The sequence below is a fragment of the Cyprinus carpio genome, chromosome B25 (genome assembly GCF_018340385.1).
Source record: "Cyprinus carpio isolate SPL01 chromosome B25, ASM1834038v1, whole genome shotgun sequence".
NCBI lineage: Eukaryota > Metazoa > Chordata > Actinopteri > Cypriniformes > Cyprinidae > Cyprinus > Cyprinus carpio.
This window is the reverse complement of record NC_056621.1, coordinates 13,494,241-13,512,750: the sequence shown is the minus strand read 5'-3', so window position 1 is coordinate 13,512,750 and position 18,510 is coordinate 13,494,241. Positions and strand designations below refer to the sequence as shown.

At 35.5% G+C, this 18,510-nt stretch overlaps 2 protein-coding genes across 5 annotated transcripts; one reads left to right on the top strand and one right to left on the bottom strand.

Moving 5' to 3' along the window:
* The first annotated feature begins 564 nt into the window (after positions 1–564).
* Positions 565–12,236, top strand: LOC109087298 (dynamin-1-like protein). 4 transcript variants are annotated; one of them, XM_042752741.1, is made up of 20 exons: positions 565–807; positions 2,154–2,298; positions 2,681–2,716; positions 3,248–3,294; positions 4,952–5,023; positions 5,627–5,713; positions 5,803–5,965; positions 6,138–6,258; positions 6,488–6,619; positions 6,716–6,922; positions 7,276–7,396; positions 7,671–7,826; positions 8,335–8,424; positions 8,504–8,596; positions 8,688–8,741; positions 8,950–9,021; positions 9,390–9,548; positions 9,676–9,785; positions 9,860–10,019; positions 11,879–12,236. In XM_042752741.1, exons 1-20 carry the CDS (start codon positions 706–708, stop codon positions 11,933–11,935), a joined length of 2,184 nt encoding a protein of 727 aa, XP_042608675.1. In that variant the 5' UTR covers positions 565–705; the 3' UTR covers positions 11,936–12,236. The 4 variants fall into 4 exon arrangements, with proteins under 4 accessions (XP_042608675.1, XP_042608676.1, XP_042608677.1 ...); XM_042752742.1 differs by lacking the exon at positions 2,681–2,716; XM_042752743.1 differs by lacking the exon at positions 8,950–9,021.
* Positions 12,237–14,406: 2,170 nt separating this feature from the next.
* Positions 14,407–17,265, bottom strand: LOC109087343 (troponin T, cardiac muscle isoforms-like). The gene is made up of 9 exons (XM_042753342.1): positions 17,228–17,265; positions 16,675–16,813; positions 16,468–16,584; positions 16,159–16,236; positions 15,741–15,854; positions 15,537–15,649; positions 14,955–15,045; positions 14,715–14,752; positions 14,407–14,613 (listed from the first exon to the last, which is right to left on the bottom strand). Exons 1-9 carry the CDS (start codon positions 17,263–17,265, stop codon positions 14,568–14,570), a joined length of 774 nt encoding a protein of 257 aa, XP_042609276.1. The 3' UTR covers positions 14,407–14,567.
* Between the last annotated feature and the right edge of the window lie 1,245 nt (positions 17,266–18,510).

The following is an 18,510-nucleotide window of genomic DNA, read 5'->3' as shown; positions in this document are numbered from 1 at the left end:
TGATGGACTTTTTCTTTAGGATTTTCATATAACACAAATATTTATTGATATGGGAGCATTTTTAGTACCCTCAGTAAACTTGAATTGACAACATTTTGTTTATAACACAATACATGTTTATAAAATACATGTTTTGTGTGTACAAATGTTAAATTAAAAGGCTCCTATCTATCTATCTATCTATCTATCTATCTATCTATATATATATATGTGTGTGTGTGTGTGTGTGTGTGTGTGTGTGTGTGTGTGAATTTAAATGTTAATCGACTTAAAGTTAGTAAAAACATTTATCTTTATCTTGATGTGAGTTATAGTTGTTCAGATAACCATATTAATAACACCATGTGTCATAATTTTTGTAATATTGCCACTTTAACTATGTTCAGCGCTACCTCACCCAAAACATGTTTTCCTAAAGCTCCAAAATATTTTTGTTGCACCCCATAGTTACGGTTGCCTTGGCACGTTCACTCAGAACAATGCTCGGAAATGTAGTTTATTTCCAGAAAATTCGAAAGTGGGTCAACGGCTGTTGTCTCGTCTAAAACTACAAGTCCTATAATGCACCGGGGCTCAGTCTTTCCGCGGCCGGGTTGGTTGGTTCATGGTGCCTCTGTGAGGGACATTGGATGACTTTGTGCCGTGTTTAGCCGGTGTATTCGCCTTAGCTCATTCATTTTGACAGGGGAAGAGATCGTCAACGCGATGGAGGCTCTTATTCCTGTCATTAACAAACTCCAGGATGTTTTTAACACAGTCGGGACGGATATTATCCAGTTGCCTCAGATTGCAGTGGTGGGAACGCAGGTAATATATTAGTTGCGGTTTCCATTCAGTTTGAAACAAGTCTATGGCAGTGTCTCAAAACCTAGTGAGGTAACTTACCTACCCAGACAGCATTTTTGGGCGCCAAAGTTCGGAATGGTATTTAAAGTTCGAGTGCGCCTGTGTAGCCCCCTAGCTAGGCAGTTCACTTGTTTTGAAACACAGCCTAGTATTAGCCACATTTATTTATTTATTGTTGCGACATTTTTTTTTAAGGACGTTACACATGGCAAGGTCAACGACAAATAAACCAATGTCGCATTAAATGTACCTGAAATTAATATGATACGATCCAAATCTGCAGCGAGCTTTCAAATAATGTTATCAGCGCTGTCCAGCTAACTAGCATGCTAACGCAAGTCATCGCTTGTTTCTTGATTCCTATTTGAATAATTGACTTCACAGGCATATTATGTGAAAATTTCTACTGTTAGGAATGTGTTTATGTTTTAACAGTATCAGCAATATCACAAAGTGAGTTTTAGGGTTGTGTTTATCTGGGTACAGTAGCTAACACATGAAGACATGCGCCACAGTCGGTCTGAACTTGACAGTTCTGGCAGCATGTTTGGACTGGACAGCTGCAGGACTAACTGTACATGAAGGACAAAATGGATAGAGCAGAACTAAGGTAAAAAAAAAAATATGGATGCATTTCCATCCTGACATCACACAAGATATCCGCTTAAGAGGATATGGCTGTCTGGGTGCCCAAGAAAGTGTCTGACATATGAAATAAAAATAAAGTTTGTATAAGTGTTTCATTTTATGGTATAATATCGGGCTCTTATGGCTCATATAGTGGGAAATTGAGCAAATATGCAATTTGATGCTGATCTTATTATTTATTTGGCTAAAAAATAGTGATGAGATTGAAATGAGATTATTTAAAACTATTAAAATGCATAACAAACAATATCAGTTGTCAAACTTTATCTCCTAATAATGTCTTAGTTAGATGATATTTAAATGCTTTGTTTAATAATTAAAGCTGTAGCATTTATTTTGGGGGAAAAACATAATGCAGTGCATGAAAAGGTTAATGTTTCTCAAAAATTACAGTTAGACTAAAAAGCTTTTTACTTTCTGAAAAGTATAAACTATCAGTCAGATGGCAGAAGGCATGTAGTAGATTGTGTAGAACAGGTTTTTCAACAGTTTTGATCTTGTTGATAATTTAGAGGCTTTAGAAATCCAAATATGATGCAGTAGTGAACGTTTAGTTGCTTCAGTCATATTTTTTTCTTAACAAGGCCTGAATGTTTAGAAATCCCGCCGTGTTTAGTCAGTACTGACTTGTTTGTTTTTGTGGTTTATCTCAATCACAGAGCAGCGGGAAGAGTTCAGTGCTGGAGAGTTTAGTTGGGAAAGACCTCCTGCCCCGTGGGACGGGCATCGTCACCCGCAGGCCTCTCATCCTCCAGCTGGTGCACGTAGACCCCGAGGACAGAAGAAAGACCAGCGAGGAGAACGGTATCTGCTTTTTTCTCATTGTATTTCAGGAAAGCAAGAATTAATGACCTGCAGTGTGTGTGTGTGTGTGGGGGATTTAGGAGGTTTCTCGGTGCTGCTTTGTTTCTAATTTGGTTGCTCAATCAATGGCAATGCAGTGGTGTCAGGTACTAAGTCAAAAGAGAAAGGAAAAGGTAGTGATCCGAGTCAGTTTATTCCTGTGTGCTGTTTGTTTACATTAATTTTGTGAACTTTCAAAAAACAAAGAATCTAGTTCATAAGAATCCATAGATGAAGCTTTTAGCACGGGCGTCACTGCATTCGTGTGGTTTTGGCTACTCTAGAGTCCTATAAGGATTGCATTGCTGCAGGCTAACCCTCTGTCATCTCTCTTTAAACACAGACCCCAATGTGTGGAAAAATGGGCGCCTTTACAAAGGTCTCGTTTTCCTTGTTACTTGCCCTTTTGCTTGTGTTGAGCAGCTTTGTGTTTTTCCTCATCCTGCTTCCATTATTTGATTATAAGCTTTGGTTAAGCTGCCAATGCAATGGCTTAGCTTAAACAACCCAAGTCTGAAGAATTTAGCATACAATCCAGTTTCAGTTTCAGATTTGAAGTGGTGAGTATAAAGGATTTGGGACTCTGAATGTCTGTTTACTTACTATTGACTCTCTAACAGTCATCAGTTGCTATTTAAATGTCACCATGTAGTGAAGATTCAAAGTCTTTATTAGGACAGTGTGTGTGTTAGAATAAGCTAGGTATGCTGGGCTACCCACAATGCACTGCGCTTGGCCTTTGTTTTGTAGCAGTTTTTGTTTAATTTGCTGTACTGGTGCTTTTGAAAAATGTTTTTGTGGAACAAAAAGCCTATCCTACTTAGCAGAGTAAACTCTCAGAAGCAAGTAAAAGCTATGTGACCTAGTATTGTGTCATTAATAATGTCATTGTCAATGTTGTTTCCCACAGGAGTGGATGGAGAAGAGTGGGGGAAATTTCTACACACCAAAAACAAGGTATGGAAAGCAGTACAACAGATATTTAGACAAAGTCAGCTTCATAACAAACGTGTGATCAGTAAACCGATTTTAAACTGATTATTGCTGCTTTTATTAGCCAGCTGTACATTTAAGATTAAGTATTTAAATAAAATTTAACATGTTTTTAAGGCCAGTAAGTATTTTGTGTTCAAATGGTTTCAGTTGTTACTTCTTGGTTAATTTTGTATTAAGCACCAATTTTAGTACCAAATTTTAGTAAGTTATTGATGATTTAAAATTGAGTGCATTTAAGATTGAATATTTAAGATTAAGTATCTGTATAACTGAGTGTTTGTGTGTGTGTGTGTGTGTATATATTTATTTATTTATTTATTTATTTATTTATTAGGGCTGCCCTCGACTTAGGAGTTTTTTTCTGGTCGACTAGTAGTCGTTCATTTTAAAGGGTCACGTATGATGAATCAAAAGTGACAAAGAAAAAAAAAAAGAAGTATGTTTTTTAAATGATAAAGATGATTTACTCATATATGATGTTGCTAAAAAGAACATTATTTTGTGTAATGAAATGTGTTCATGCGGTTTAAGGTTCAAAAAACACATTATTTTCCACATACTGTACATTATTGTTTCTCCTCTATGCCCTGCCTTTCTGAAATGCGTCGATTTTTACAAAGCTCACTGGTCTGAAAAGCGAGGTGTGCTCTGATTGGCCAGCTATCCAGTGCATTGTGATTGGCTACTTACCATACTGTGATGCCGTGTCCCGGTGCAACGACATAAAACCCATTACAAACGAAGCATTTGCTGCATCCAGTGGGGACATAATTACTGATTATAATAACTTATACTGTGTTTTTACGTGTTGCCTTGCGTATCACGCCACGTAAACATAAAACCATGTCTGCATTTGTGATCGGAGAAACGACAAACAACAAGCACTACTCTACACTACTAATAAAATTTCAAATGAATTTGTTGCATCCAGGTGGACATAATTACTGATTATAATAACTTATACGACCGTATCACCCACGTAAACATAAAACCTCATTTGTCTAGTTGACTAGACTTATATATATATATATATAAGGCCTTTTATATATATTTGTAAGGCCTCCAAGAGCATGTGATATTTTTGTGTACATTTGGTTTCAGTTGGTCCTATGTTTTTTGGTAATTTTGACATATTTTAACGTTATTGTTGAATTATCATGAAAATTTTAGATGCAAATATCACAAACAAATATGTGTATGCATAGTTAATGAATGAGACCCAGTGTCTCAAGATGAGTTTAAAATGGGATCATCCAAATCTCTATGTAGCTTACCTCACATTTGAGTAAAGGTGAAAAAGTCCTTACATCAAAGAGACACTGCATAGTGTTGTTTTATTAAGTCTTTCTGTCTGTCAGACACATTTATGTGCTACAAACAACAGTGCAGTGAGTTTGTTTGGTTTTATAGTTTGATGTTGAACAGATGAAGAAGAACAAGCCCTTTAATTGCTGTTGGTCTAAATGTGTGGTCTTGAGTTTAGATACATGCTTTGTGTTCACCTCATGTAACATTAATGCTATTCCTTTGCTGTGTTTTTCTCTTTAATTTTAATGGAAGTTTGAGTCTTTGTGAAGTCAGATATCATGATTGTTAATATTGTGTCTCTGCCTTTTAGATCTACACAGATTTTGATGAAATCAGGCAAGAAATTGAAAATGAAACTGAAAGAGTTTCTGGGAATAACAAGGTAAGGAAGAGTCCTTAATTGAACTAAATCAGATGATGGTTTATTTTTTAAACCTGTATGTGCGCTACCGTTTACAAGTATGGGGTCAGTAAGATATTTTTTTACAGTGATGCATTAGATTGATTAAACTATCAATTAAGTAAAGATATCTAATTTTACAAAAGATTTCTGTTTAAAATAAATGCTGTTCCTTTCAACTTTTTAGAAAACAAGAAAAAAAATGTATCACATTTTTAAAAGAAATAGTAAGTAGATATAAAGTTTTTAATTTTGATTATAATAAGAAATGTTTATTGAGCAACAAATCAGCATATTAGAATGATTTCTGAAGGATCATGTGACTGAAGACTGGAGTAATGATGCTGAAAATTAAGCGTTACTATTTTATTTTTAAAATGAATTTAAGTTATTTTAAATTTAATGATATTTTACAATATTTGTGTTTTTACTTTTTGATCCAACGAATGCAGCCTTAATGAACATAAGAGACTTGTTTCAAAAACGTGAAAAAATCTTACCTACCCCACACTTTTGAACTGTAGTGCAATTTCTATTGACATTTGCAGTTTAAGAAATACAGAATGTTGTGTCATTGTTTCACAGGGGATCAGTGATGAGCCAATTCAACTGAAAATCTTCTCACCACATGTTGTCAATCTCACGCTGGTGGATCTGCCTGGCATCACAAAGGTGTTTTATTCAGTAGCTTAGCCTGGCCTGTTTGAATATTCCTTTTGTGGATTATTTTTTGATGCTGACACTGATATATTCATGTTCAGGTCCCGGTGGGAGACCAGCCTAAAGATATCGAGCTGCAGATCCGCGAGCTGATCTTAAAATACATCAGCAATCCCAACTGCATCATTTTAGCTGTCACTGCAGCGAACACGGACATGGCCACCTCTGAAGCTCTGAAAGTTGCCCGTGATGTGGATCCAGACGGTCAGCATACTAAAGTTTATTTTGGTCTGCTTGTGCATTTTTTATTTTTTTTTGCACACAATGTCTGTACCTTTCAGTTTGTGTGATGTGGTGTTTTTCCACATAGATGTGTGATGCAGATTTTTTTTTTTTAGTGTCACAGCATTTACATTTTTTTCTTTTCTGCTTTCAGGTCGCAGAACACTGGCTGTAGTGACCAAACTAGATCTGATGGATGCTGGTACTGATGCAATGGATGTTCTCATGGGCAGAGTCATTCCTGTCAAACTAGGACTGATTGGAGTAGTCAACAGGTACAAAAAAAGATAAATGATTATTAATACAACTGTCAATCCATTTAAAATGTTAATTCATTTTTTTGTTAATTATTTTATCATATACAAATAATAACTATATATATATATATATATATATATATATATATATATATATATATATGCATGTATAATTACAGTAAAATGTTGATTGTTCAAACTGATATACAAAAAAAAAGAAAAAAAAGGACTAAATGTCTTAATACAGGAGTCAGCTAGATATCAATAATAAGAAAAGTGTGGTAGACTCCATCCGTGATGAGCATGCCTTCCTGCAGAAGAAATACCCCTCCCTCGCCAACAGAAATGGAACAAAGTATCTCGCCAGAACATTAAATAGGTCAGAGTTTAAGCTTGAAATATCAAATTGCATTAATTTTGCTGAGCATATCTGCTTTTTGAAGTATTAAAATCCTAATTTTTTCCCCCCCACCAGGTTATTGATGCATCACATTAGGGACTGTCTACCAGAGCTGAAGACACGCATCAATGTTTTAGCAGCTCAGTATCAGTCCCTGCTCGGCAGCTACGGCGAGCCGGTAGAGGACATGAGCGCCACCCTGCTGCAGATCATCACAAAGTTCGCCACTGAGTACTGCAACACTATTGAAGGAACGGCCAAATACATTGAAACTGCTGAACTGTTAGTTCCTCTTCTCTTCCAGTAATTTAAATAAAGCTGTTCGATTTGCTATATACTCTACCGTTCAAAAGTTTGGGCTTGGTACAATTTTTTTGGTACAAGTCTCTTATGCTCATCAAGGCTTTTATTTGATCAAAAATACATTAAAAACAGTATTATTATGATGTATTATTACAATTTAAAATAACTGTTTTCTTTTTTAATATATTTCAAAATGTAATTTTGATCAGTTGATCAATTTAATGCATCCTTGCTAAATAAAAGTATTGATTTCTTTCATCAATTTAATTCATTCTTGATAAATAATAGTTTTTGTTTGTTTTAAAAATAGCTGTTTGTTCTAATATTTTTAGGTGTGGTGGTGCAAGAATTTGTTATATTTTTCATGAGACGTTTGGTAGGACACTGGAGTCGGTCGATCCTCTTGGAGGACTTACAACCATAGATGTCCTCACAGCTATTAGGAACGCTACAGTAGGTTTTGCACTGAATATTTGACTCTTGCGTCCTTTTTATCATTTGAATTTAGTCTCGTCTGTACTTGTATGAATATATATAATAGAGACTGCAGCCAGCTGTGCTCAGCATTGAGCTGCCATGTATATATTAATGTCTTTAGCAAAACTCCTTTGAGGAAGCTTTCATTATTAGAGTGATTTAAAGAGGCTCTTGTATAACACTGTAGAGCTAGATAGTATGAGGTGTATATTTCTGTAGTTTGTAATGTAGATGTTGTGTGTTTCCTCAGGGTCCCCGTCCTGCTCTGTTCGTGCCTGAGGTGTCGTTTGAGCTGCTGGTGAAGAGGCAGGTGAAGCGTCTGGAGGAGCCCAGTCTGCGCTGTGTGGAGCTGGTGCATGAAGAGATGCAGAGGATCATTCAGCACTGCAGCAACTACAGCACTCAGGTAGACTGATCAGCTGTTGGTCTGCGTATACATGTTGTTCTTTGCCTGTTGCATCATGTCTCGCTTTTTTCCCCACACACAAAAAACAAAACAGTTTTTCCACTCTTATACAGTACATCAGTTAAGGCTTGTTCATGCTAAGAACAATAGCTGAAGCTTTAATAAACATGGATAGCAAAGTCAACATGTTTAATTTTTATATCATTCTGTATTATTAGTTTGAGCAGTATTGTTTGATTTGTGTGTCTAGTTTTATTAGTGTTATTATTATTTTATAATTATTATGTTCAAATATATATATTTTAGTAATTATTCTAAGCTGATTATGAAGCTAAAGAGTACAAAATTAAATGTTTATCGAACACATTTTACTTGAACCTTTTCTTATCCAACATTTTCTTCATCCAACAGTTAATTATAATTGCTGGTAGTTAAATGATTATATGGTTTTATCAGCATTGTTTGAATTTCTTTTTGCTATTTTATTTTATTGACTTTTCTTTCCTAGGAGTTGCTTAGGTTTCCAAAGCTCCACGATGCCATAGTAGAAGTAGTCACTTCTCTTCTCAGGAAGAGGCTACCTGTCACCAATGAGATGGTTTGTTTTTGTTTTTTTCCCTCATGCTTTTTATGTGCATGTGGATCTTCTCTAAATGAGTGTTTACGCTGTGCTCCAGGTCCACAATCTTGTGGCGATTGAGTTGGCTTATATCAACACCAAACACCCAGACTTCGCAGACGCCTGTGGGCTCATGAACAACAACATTGAGGTTCACACATATTTTAATGACGATTTAATTTAGATTTACGACCGAAGTGCATTGATTAGAACATATTTCAGTGTGAAGTCTGTTCTTACAGGAGCAGAGGCGTAACCGAATGAGAGAGCTTCCCTCAGCGGTGCCCCGTGATAAGGTATGATGTTAAATCATAAGGGGATATACTGTATATTTTTCACACAAAAACGTGACGGGCTGCTATTTGCAATGTTCTTTTTTTCTCTTTTCCTCTCTAGAAATTAGTTTATGTTTCATAAACCAAAGTCTCTAGAATTAGCTAGTTGAAAACCTGCTGTCTTCCTCTCTAGCTGACTAGACTCTTCTCTTCCTGTCTCTCTTTGTAGTCCTTAAAAGGTCCAGGTGGGCAGTCAGTGTCACCCACTGAGCAGCCGCCTGCTGAGGGCGATGGCCCTAAGGTGTGTTGCGCCCCCTGTGTGTAGGGGCAAAGCATGGAGTTGATTTTCAACCCAATCAAACTGCTCCCACTGACTGCATGCTCACCAACCTCTAAACTGACAGCAGATCATGTTTTTGCTGTGCTGTTGTGATTTTACTCGTCAGGATCTTCTCAAACTTCTGTTGTGTGTTTGCTGAGTTGATATTTAAAGGTTGATTTTGAAGACCCTGGACAACTTCTGCTGTTTTTGCAGTTGCATCTTTTCAGTTTAAGGCTGAAATTGGTGTTTTATTGCTGTTTGAAAACAGCAATGGACTGCACGTGAAGGTGCATGGATCACTAGTGGGCGTTCACTCCTGTGGTGGTGTTCTTGTTTGTGCGTGTCAGATGGCTGGAGGAGCTCAGGGGGAGCAGGAAGGAGGAACGGGGACCTGGAGAGGCATGTTGAAGAAAGGAGACGAAAGCCAGGGTGAAGACAGGACTAAACCACAAAGCTCCGTCCCCGCCAGCCCTCAGAAAGGACACGCAGTGAACCTGCTTGATGTGGTGAGTCAATGAAACACAAATACATTTGATTGTGCCACAGAAATGACTTCAAGCGGGTAAATAAAAGCGTTTGTTTGCTAACACGGTCACAGTGAATTAGTGCTGATTTGTTCTGATCTTTGGCCAGCCTGTGCCGGTCGCCCGGAAACTGTCTGCTCGTGAACAGAGGGACTGCGAAGTCATCGAGAGGCTCATCAAGTCGTATTTCCTCATTGTCCGTAAAAACATCCAGGACAGGTAGATGCCACGTGAAGCAGTTTCTGGTTTCATGTTTTAAGCAGATTGCTCATTCTGTTTCTCTGTCTCTGCAGTGTACCAAAGGCTGTGATGCACTTCCTGGTCAACCATGTGAAGGACAGCTTACAGAGCGAGTTGGTGGGGCAGCTGTATAAACCCGCCCTGCTGGACGACCTCCTCACAGAGTCAGAGGACATGGCCCAGCGCCGCAATGAAGCCGCAGATATGCTGAAGGTAACGGCAGTAATGACGTATAAAGTAAAAATTATTGTTATTATATTCATTTACAATGATAAATATATATTAATCTAACATGTTTAGTAATGTAGTTATTACATTAATATGAATAATACTACTAGTAATTTACTATTAAACAATATTAATGAAATAATAATTAACAATGTATAATTAGCAAAAATGTATATTAAGGAAAAATGTGTTGTAATGGAAAGTAGCCTTTACAATAACATTTAATTCATGTTTAATAATAATAATAATAATTGTGTATTTTAATTTAAAATGTGTTTTAATTGATGTTTAATAATAATAATAATAATTATATAAGATATATAATATATAGATATGCATCGTTATTTAAGATTAAAACTAGTGTTTAAATAATTATTTAATATATATTTTTAGTTATCTTGTATTAATTAAAATGTGTATTAAGGCAGTGTTAGCCTTTACATTACAATCATATGTTAATAATAATATTTATTATTATATGATTATTGTGTGTATAAATAACTTAATAATAATTAGGGGTGTGACGAGACACTTAACCACGAGACGAGACACGAGACTGGGTTCACAAGAACGAGGACGATAGGAGATTTTTAAACTTTTTTTAAAAGAAATCTTCAATGATGAAATATATAGGGAAAAACTGTCTTTTATTCAACTGAAAAACAAAATGCAAAAGAATGTAGATGCATTTTGAAATCAAACTGTACTTATGAAATTAAACATAATTTAATAAATTTGATGCAGGTATAAACAACATGTAAACACTGCAAAAGGGTTTGCCACAAACTCAACTGATAGGCAAGTAATTGCACAAAATTATATAGTATACATAAAAATAAATAATAAACAACACAATATCCTTTTGTGTATTTGAAATTTTTCTGGTTATCAAATGAAGGCATTAAACATTAATTTTATCATTTATCATTTAATTATTGAAAATTAAGCAAACTTTATTTTTTGGCAAAAAAAGGAGATTTACTATTAAAATTAAAACATGGAAGAAATGTTGTGTTATTATTCCTTTAAAATAATGTTTGTTTCATTTTAGTAGTAGTAATAGTAGTAGTAGTAGTAGTAGTAGTAGTAGGCTGTGTACAGCACATTCTATTGTCCTTATTTCAAACTGGACTTTTATTTTGACGGGTTGCAGTAAATACCTTTACAGTTCTGTGTATGTGATATGACGCTAGTTTTACTCAAATCAAACGGTTAAATGCTTAAATGACGTGTAGATGTTGTTCATGTGTTTACTTCCTCATTTAGTGAGACAGCAGACGCTGAAATCACCGCGAGGGTCACGTGCTTCAGTGTGTGTGTGTGTGTGTGTGTGTGTGTGTGTGTGTGTAAACCGCGCATCTGCACCATTCATTAACAGACGGGCAGAACATGCAGGATTCATATTTAAATTGACTTTTGCAGCTTTATATTTACAGATACTAGTCCATGTCGTGTTTTGATTTAAGTGTTATGACCTACTTTTGGTTAATTAATTAAAAATTTGAGAAATTCCGTGAGTTAAACTATATAATAGTGATTATGTATTCATGAAAAAATAGTTAGTAATGCAGAGTATCCTTTGATTTAATATTATTTGTTAATCATGAATATTACTTTTATTATTATTAATTATATAATATTAAATAATAGCATTACATTTTTAATTATTATTATCATTACTTATTATTTTTAATTAATTAAAACAATTAACATTAATGTAGAGGCTAATTTAACCTTTTTTTCAAATGTGATATTATTTGAAATTATTGTATTGTGTTTTATCATATTATATGATGAGCAATGTTCAGCTATTTTAAAACGTATATCTTCTTCTCTACCCCTAGGCCTTGCAGAAAGCCAGTCATGTGATCGCTGAGATCCGAGAAACACACCTGTGGTGAAGTCCAGCCCCTCTCCCTTGTCAGCCTCGTCTCTCTTCTGTCTGGAGTTCACAGACAGCCAACTTGAAAAATGCACTGGTGTCAGTTAGTGTGTATTGAATATAATTTAATGTACACAGCGGACTCTTCTTTAAATACACTGATGGCAGCACATATCACGTCACGCCTGCACACGTCCCATTCAGTGATCTCTCTCATGTATGTAAGCAGATACATAATGTACGCTGCAGATAATGTGTGGCCTGTTAAAGGACTGTGTGTTCCTGATCTAGCCTAAATTAAAGGTAATGATAGAAACAAATCAAAGGCTTTGTCATGATGTTGTGGCTTCATTTGCAACTTGTGGTATGATTGGACATTTGCAAAGGTGCACTCAGTAATATTTGTATGTATTTCTGTTCGATATAGCGGTCAATTTATATTGACAATGTTGCAGGATCACAGAAATTTATTCTGAATGTCTAATATCAAGATAAAGTGAGAAGCATTTGACTGGTCATGTGATCTCAACTTGGTGTCCCCTAAATAAGGGTGACATGCTCAATGTAAATAAATCCTCTTTTATTCGACTGTTGATAGCGAGTCTACATGATTTGAAACATAAGCAGCACTCATCTCTTTTGTGTGAATGTATAAAACTTTTTTTAATAAAACCAAAATTACTAGGTGCACCTTTAATTTCATAATGTTATTTGTTAAATTTTTGGTCATATAAAATTAACTAAAACTTTTGATTAATGTAGTTTAATTCAGTGTTGGTGTTTTTATCTGCACATATAATTTTAACACATTTTATGGTGTACTGCAACTGTATTTACTGTTACATATGAATAATAATACAATTAGAGCTCAAACAACTAATCGATTTAATCGATTAAAATCGATTATTAAAATAGTTGTCAACTAATTTAGTAATCGATTCGTTGCTAAATAATTTTTATTTGCCGTAAGCGGCTCATTTCGTGCATATTTTAAATCTGCGGTGACCAAAGTGTGGCAGTAATGAGCCACCGGAGGTTTTTACTCAGCCAGTACAGCAGGAGAAGTAGCGACTAGCCAATAGCTGGCCTCGTTTTTATGTCACGTGCTTCCCGCACAGCGTCTCTCTGTCTGCAGCATTCAGCGTGATGGGTGAGGCAGGCGGCAGTGAAGTAAGCTCGAGTAAGAAAAAGAAAAAAGCGGAAGATAAAACTAATCAGACGAAGTCATCCAAAGTGTGGGAGCAAAAAGAGAGCAAGCCTAACTGTTAAGCCCTGAACATTTGGACATGTTGACGTTTTTGCACTGCAATGCAATGTTTTTCTCAAATAATGAGTGAATAGTGTTCTGCCTCATTTCCCACAGGTAGTTGAATTACTGTCAGTTCAAGCATAAGCTGTTTTGTTAACATTTTTATCGCTTTATTACATTTTTGAATTTTGCACTGTTATAAGGACCACTACGTATTTAAATCCGATGAAAATCACAGTGTGCAAAGACTTTTATTTGTGCAGATTCTGCAGTACAATGTTGTTTGCAAATGTTTAGTCGTAAAAGCTGATAACATTGCTTTTTAACAATTAACATTTAAAGCTTTGTCGTTTACCAGTTCATAATTCAGTCTTGCAGCCTAATTATGACTGACTGAGAGAGGTTAATGTTTAAATGTATTTGAAATGCACTTTTTTCTAAGTATTCACTGCTCTTTTTCACACAGCAGGTTTTTTTGTGTGTTCAGTTTTTTTTCTGGACAACCTTCTGATGGATTTTACTTTAAATTTTACTTTAAAATGTGAGTTCCATTCAGGTTTCATGCCATTGGCACTTTATTGAAAGGATTGTTTACAATTTCACAGCATAAGCTATAAAGCTGTTTCCCTGGTATAAGCTGTGTGTTTACAATAATAATAGCTGTGTGTTTACAAAAAAAGAATAAAAGGCAATTTACTGCAATTTTAATTCTGTTTTATTCTTATTCGTCGTGATAATATGTTCTGAAAGATTCCTTAATAAGCTTTGTTCGGGATGTTAAAGCTACTTTAGGAGCCCTAAGGACTGCCATGGTGAAAACATTATTTGAAATCTCCTTGTGAAATTTGCTAGAGTATGTATGGGTCAGTGTTTTTGATTGCAAGAAGAGTTCGACAAAGGATAACTAACATAATAAAACACAACTCCAGGTATGTTTTTGATGAGGATATGACAATGCAAAATGGTTAAAATCTCTAAAAAGTCTATGTTGAATGATAAAGACCCTTTGTTAATAATTTACTTGGGAAAAAAAAAAAAAAATGGGCAAAACTAAAATATAAGTACATAAACCGATTCATCGATTAATCGTAAAAATAATCGACCAATTAATCGATTATCAAAATAATCGTTAGTTGCAGCCCTAATTATTTTAACACATTTTTTTGTTTTATTAATCTGTGTTTAATTTTTTTTATTTGGTTAAATAATATACACATGAATTGAGTCCACTGAAACTAACAGAAAGTGCTATTATTTATTCATGGCAAAAATGTGCAAGAGACTGCAAAGCAAAAATGTACAGCCAGACCATTTTTGTATGTTCCGAATAATGACTTTTAAATATCTTCAAACAAAACTAATGCAGAAGGACAGAAATTCCTCTCATATGTGCTGTCAACATCTATCTCAGCCTTCCTCCCATCTTGCCTTTGCCGCGTCCCTTGGCACTAAGAGAGAAAAGCAAGAGGTTAAAATTAGGTTTTGGCCTTACATCTGAACATGGTTCAACACTAAGTGGTTAGTGAGATTTCAAGCTTGTGATTTATACCTCTGGTGATCCTGGACGCGGGCAAGGAGCTGATTTATCTGTGAGAGACGGAAATGTGACAGCTAAGTGCTAACAGGATACAGTGATAACGAACGCAACCTAATTACCTCAGACCAAACTCCAGCTGTTCATCGTGAACTGGATTTTGTTAAACTGTCAATGACTCAAAAATTGGGTCTGGCAGAGCTCCGTAACGTCTCAAAAGCAACTTGAAAGTAAGTAAATGAAGTTATCACTTACATCGTACTTCTGGCGTTTCAGTTTCTCGTTTAGATCGTACTTTTCTGCTTCCAGCTGCATCAACCACTGCCACAATTCATTGGCTTTATCCCTGCAACCAGAGACACAAATGGTAAGGTTCACACAGAACGCGTTCTGGCTTTCCACTTGGTTGTTTTTAAATTCTTTTTCATCATCGCCTAGTTGCAGTTAAAGTTCGAAAAGCGCGTTTAGAGACGTTCTTTTCCCGTTCTTCTCGTTTTTGAACGCAAGGAGGCAATCAGTGCGAATGGCCACTATTACAACAAGTGTTTTATGTTTGTTTGTTTTTTCATTTGATGATATCCTACTAAGTTGTGTAGGTTCTATTGTAATAGTAACTATTTCGTAAAACGCGTTTCAAGACAATGTTATTTTCTATTAGTTAGCGTTTTTGAAGTGTGAATGACCCAAATTTTTAGAAATGATCTTAAGTGTTTATTTAACTTGTAGTTTTTACTCTAATAGTCACTAGGTCACTGATTGGTGGTAAAGGTCAACTATTAACCAGCGCCAATAATATGCATCTAAATAATATGTGCCAATATATAAAAGCTTTTGTACTTGAGTTTGTCGTCACTCAGATGATCAATGCTCAGTGGTTTTCGCCGATCAGCCAGGATCTTCTTCTTTTTCTCCCTTTCGGTCTGTTTCTTTGCACCTTTGCGTCCTTCACCCTTTAGTTCAGCAATAATTATAATATTAATGAAAGAAACTGCATAACATTATCATGTGACCTCAAATATTTAGACGTTTACAGTCACTGACCCTTTGCTGTATGCCACCATACTGATGGGTCATATTAGTAAGAGCTTTCTTCTTCTTGGCATCTTCATCCTGCTTCTTTCTCTGCTCTTCCTGCTCCTTCCTCTCTCTCTCTTCCTGTCAACAATTCAGATCGTAGGTTTCATCTCTGTTATAAGCCTCTAGTTCATCGTTTCACTTCAATGGCTGAGCGCAGAATAAGTTAAATTTAGATTGAAAGGTTTGTAGAAATTATCCAGTAGCATGTAAAATGCATTCGTTTGACTATACAAGGATAATTTTGTTAACATCCTCAACAAAGGTGATTTAAAGGTGTAAATTCAGGACTAGTTTGGTGTCATTGGTGGAAAGGTGTTCCAGTAGGCAGCTGGTGTAGCAGAAGATGGCAGGCGTTGACAGTCAGAATGTGACAGGAACTCACGGCGAGTCTGGCCTGACGCTCTTTCTCTCTCTCTGCTCTCACTCGCTGCTGGTCGGCTCTCTCTGCTCGCCTCTTCTCCTGTTCAAACACATATTCACATACTTCTGCTCGTAAGTTTATGTACCTCTTGCAGGTTCTGCAAGATGTTGATCTGGTTTAAAACAAAAATTAGAATACCTCTTTTCGACTTTCATATTTAAGAAATTAAAAAAAGGATGTAAATCTATAAGAATTACTGTCTACAAAGAGCTGTACAAACTCAAGACATTTACATCAGCAATAAACAACATTTATGAGGAAAGCACTCACAATTCTGTTGACCAGAGCAATGAGTTCCTCTTCATCTTTCTGTCTCTGGAGGAAGTGAGCCTCTATAAGAGACTGTAGTTCTGTTAAATCCTTCTCCTGACGCTTTTTTTGGATGTCCTGCCACACACACACACACAATTGATACAAGTTACAGGTGGGCTAAAAACGAGAGAGGTGTGTGTTTAAAGAGAAAAATCTCCTACTTACATCAAAATCTACTTTTTCTCCCTCTGGAATTTTTGGTGCTTGGATATTTGATAGATACTTGAGATAAAAGATTGAGCCTTTAAAAAAAGTTTTATCCGGCAATATAATTATACGCTCTGTACAAATGAACAATGGGACTTACTTTGGTTTGGACTTTGAGTCATCTACTGTAATTGGAGAAAGGTGTTTTTAATAGCAAGGGAATAGAATAGTAACAATAAATAGTATAAGAATTAGTATAGGCAGTATCAAATTGCCAAATGCACTTTTCACTAATTTTGCTCAATTAAGATTTATTCTGTTTGTTGGTAATACATGCCAATGTAAATGTATGCTAATAGCCACTGGCATTATAATAAATAACTAAATAAATTAATGTTCATTTATAATATTAAAATATACAATACCTTCCTCCCTTTTATAAAATGAGATAAAACACAAACAAAGAGACAAAAAATTTGTAAGTGAAAATACGATGCATTTTCATCATAATAAATCGTGCATAAAAATTATAAAGTTATTGCAAAATTTGGAGTAAAAGATTGTTACTCACTGAACTCCCTCATCCATCACATCTTCTGTGTCAGACATGACTATAAACTACGTCAAAGATTACATTACAAATATTGTTAAATGCAACACCAATAATATAAAATACCTCCTGTTCATTATTCCTAAAAGGCAGGGATTTGGTAGGAATAGATGACTCTTACCTGAGTTGTGTGTGGATCCCAGAGATCTCAGGAGCCGCTCTCTTTTAGAGCGCAGTTAGAGCAGCGGGCCTCAGTCTCAAGGCTAACATACTAACACACCACGTGATCACAACGCCTCACATTGGCGTGCACTGAAAGCCTTCGTCTATTGTTAGACTGTCAGATGCATTTCAGTAAAGTTCTAAAACCAAACATTCTCTTTGACCTGCCTTGTTTTACCACCCCATGAAACCCAATCCATTCAAAGTAAGAAGCAGACAGATTGTCACAAATGACAATGAGTGTAGTACAGGAAACACACAGAGGCAATGTGTGTACGTATCACTACTTTACTGTGAAAGCTTTTTTGACAATACAACAATTATACAGTTGCTGATAGTCTAAACTGTTATAGTAGGAAATACCTGATTGATATTTTGAGAGAGTTGAGCTATATTACTACCAAAATGATTTATAATGCTATACCAGTAAGACTGTTAAGATGAAGTGTTTGTAGCATGACTTTGAGACTCCAAGTGCAAAGCATATGGTTGAAAGTCATAAGGCAAAAGCAGTATTAGCAAAGCATGATCAAACACCTAAACCACAACATGTTATAAAGCATTACATCATGAGTGCAAAATCAACAGTTCATCTGAATCTCCATGCATATGAAACTTCAGTGGTTTTAATATTTTTTTTTTTTTTTATTTTTTTTTTTTTTTAATTTTTAATGTCATAATCAAGGCTATAGATGCAGTCTAAAGAAAGATGCAGTCAAATTTAGTGTTGTTTGGCAAATATTCATGAGCAAAATCCTGCCATTTCATTAGGATTCCATGCAATCTGGAAGTTCGCTTAAGAGCGAAACATTGACCCACACAGATTTCGCAACAGGTTCACATTGGTTGCAAAAGTTTACTTGGTTTGAGTGACTTCTGCATGAACCGTGCCTCATACATGTTTACACTTATTGACAGAAGACAGTTTTGTTAATGCAACCGCATCGGTTTTAATGGTTACTGGTAGCTGTAATTGTATTATAAATGTTTATTATAATTTTATATTCTGATGTAACAGAAAAGTAAATTGTTTATATAATTCAATAAGAAAATGAGATAAAAAAAAAAGTTTTCACCTTATA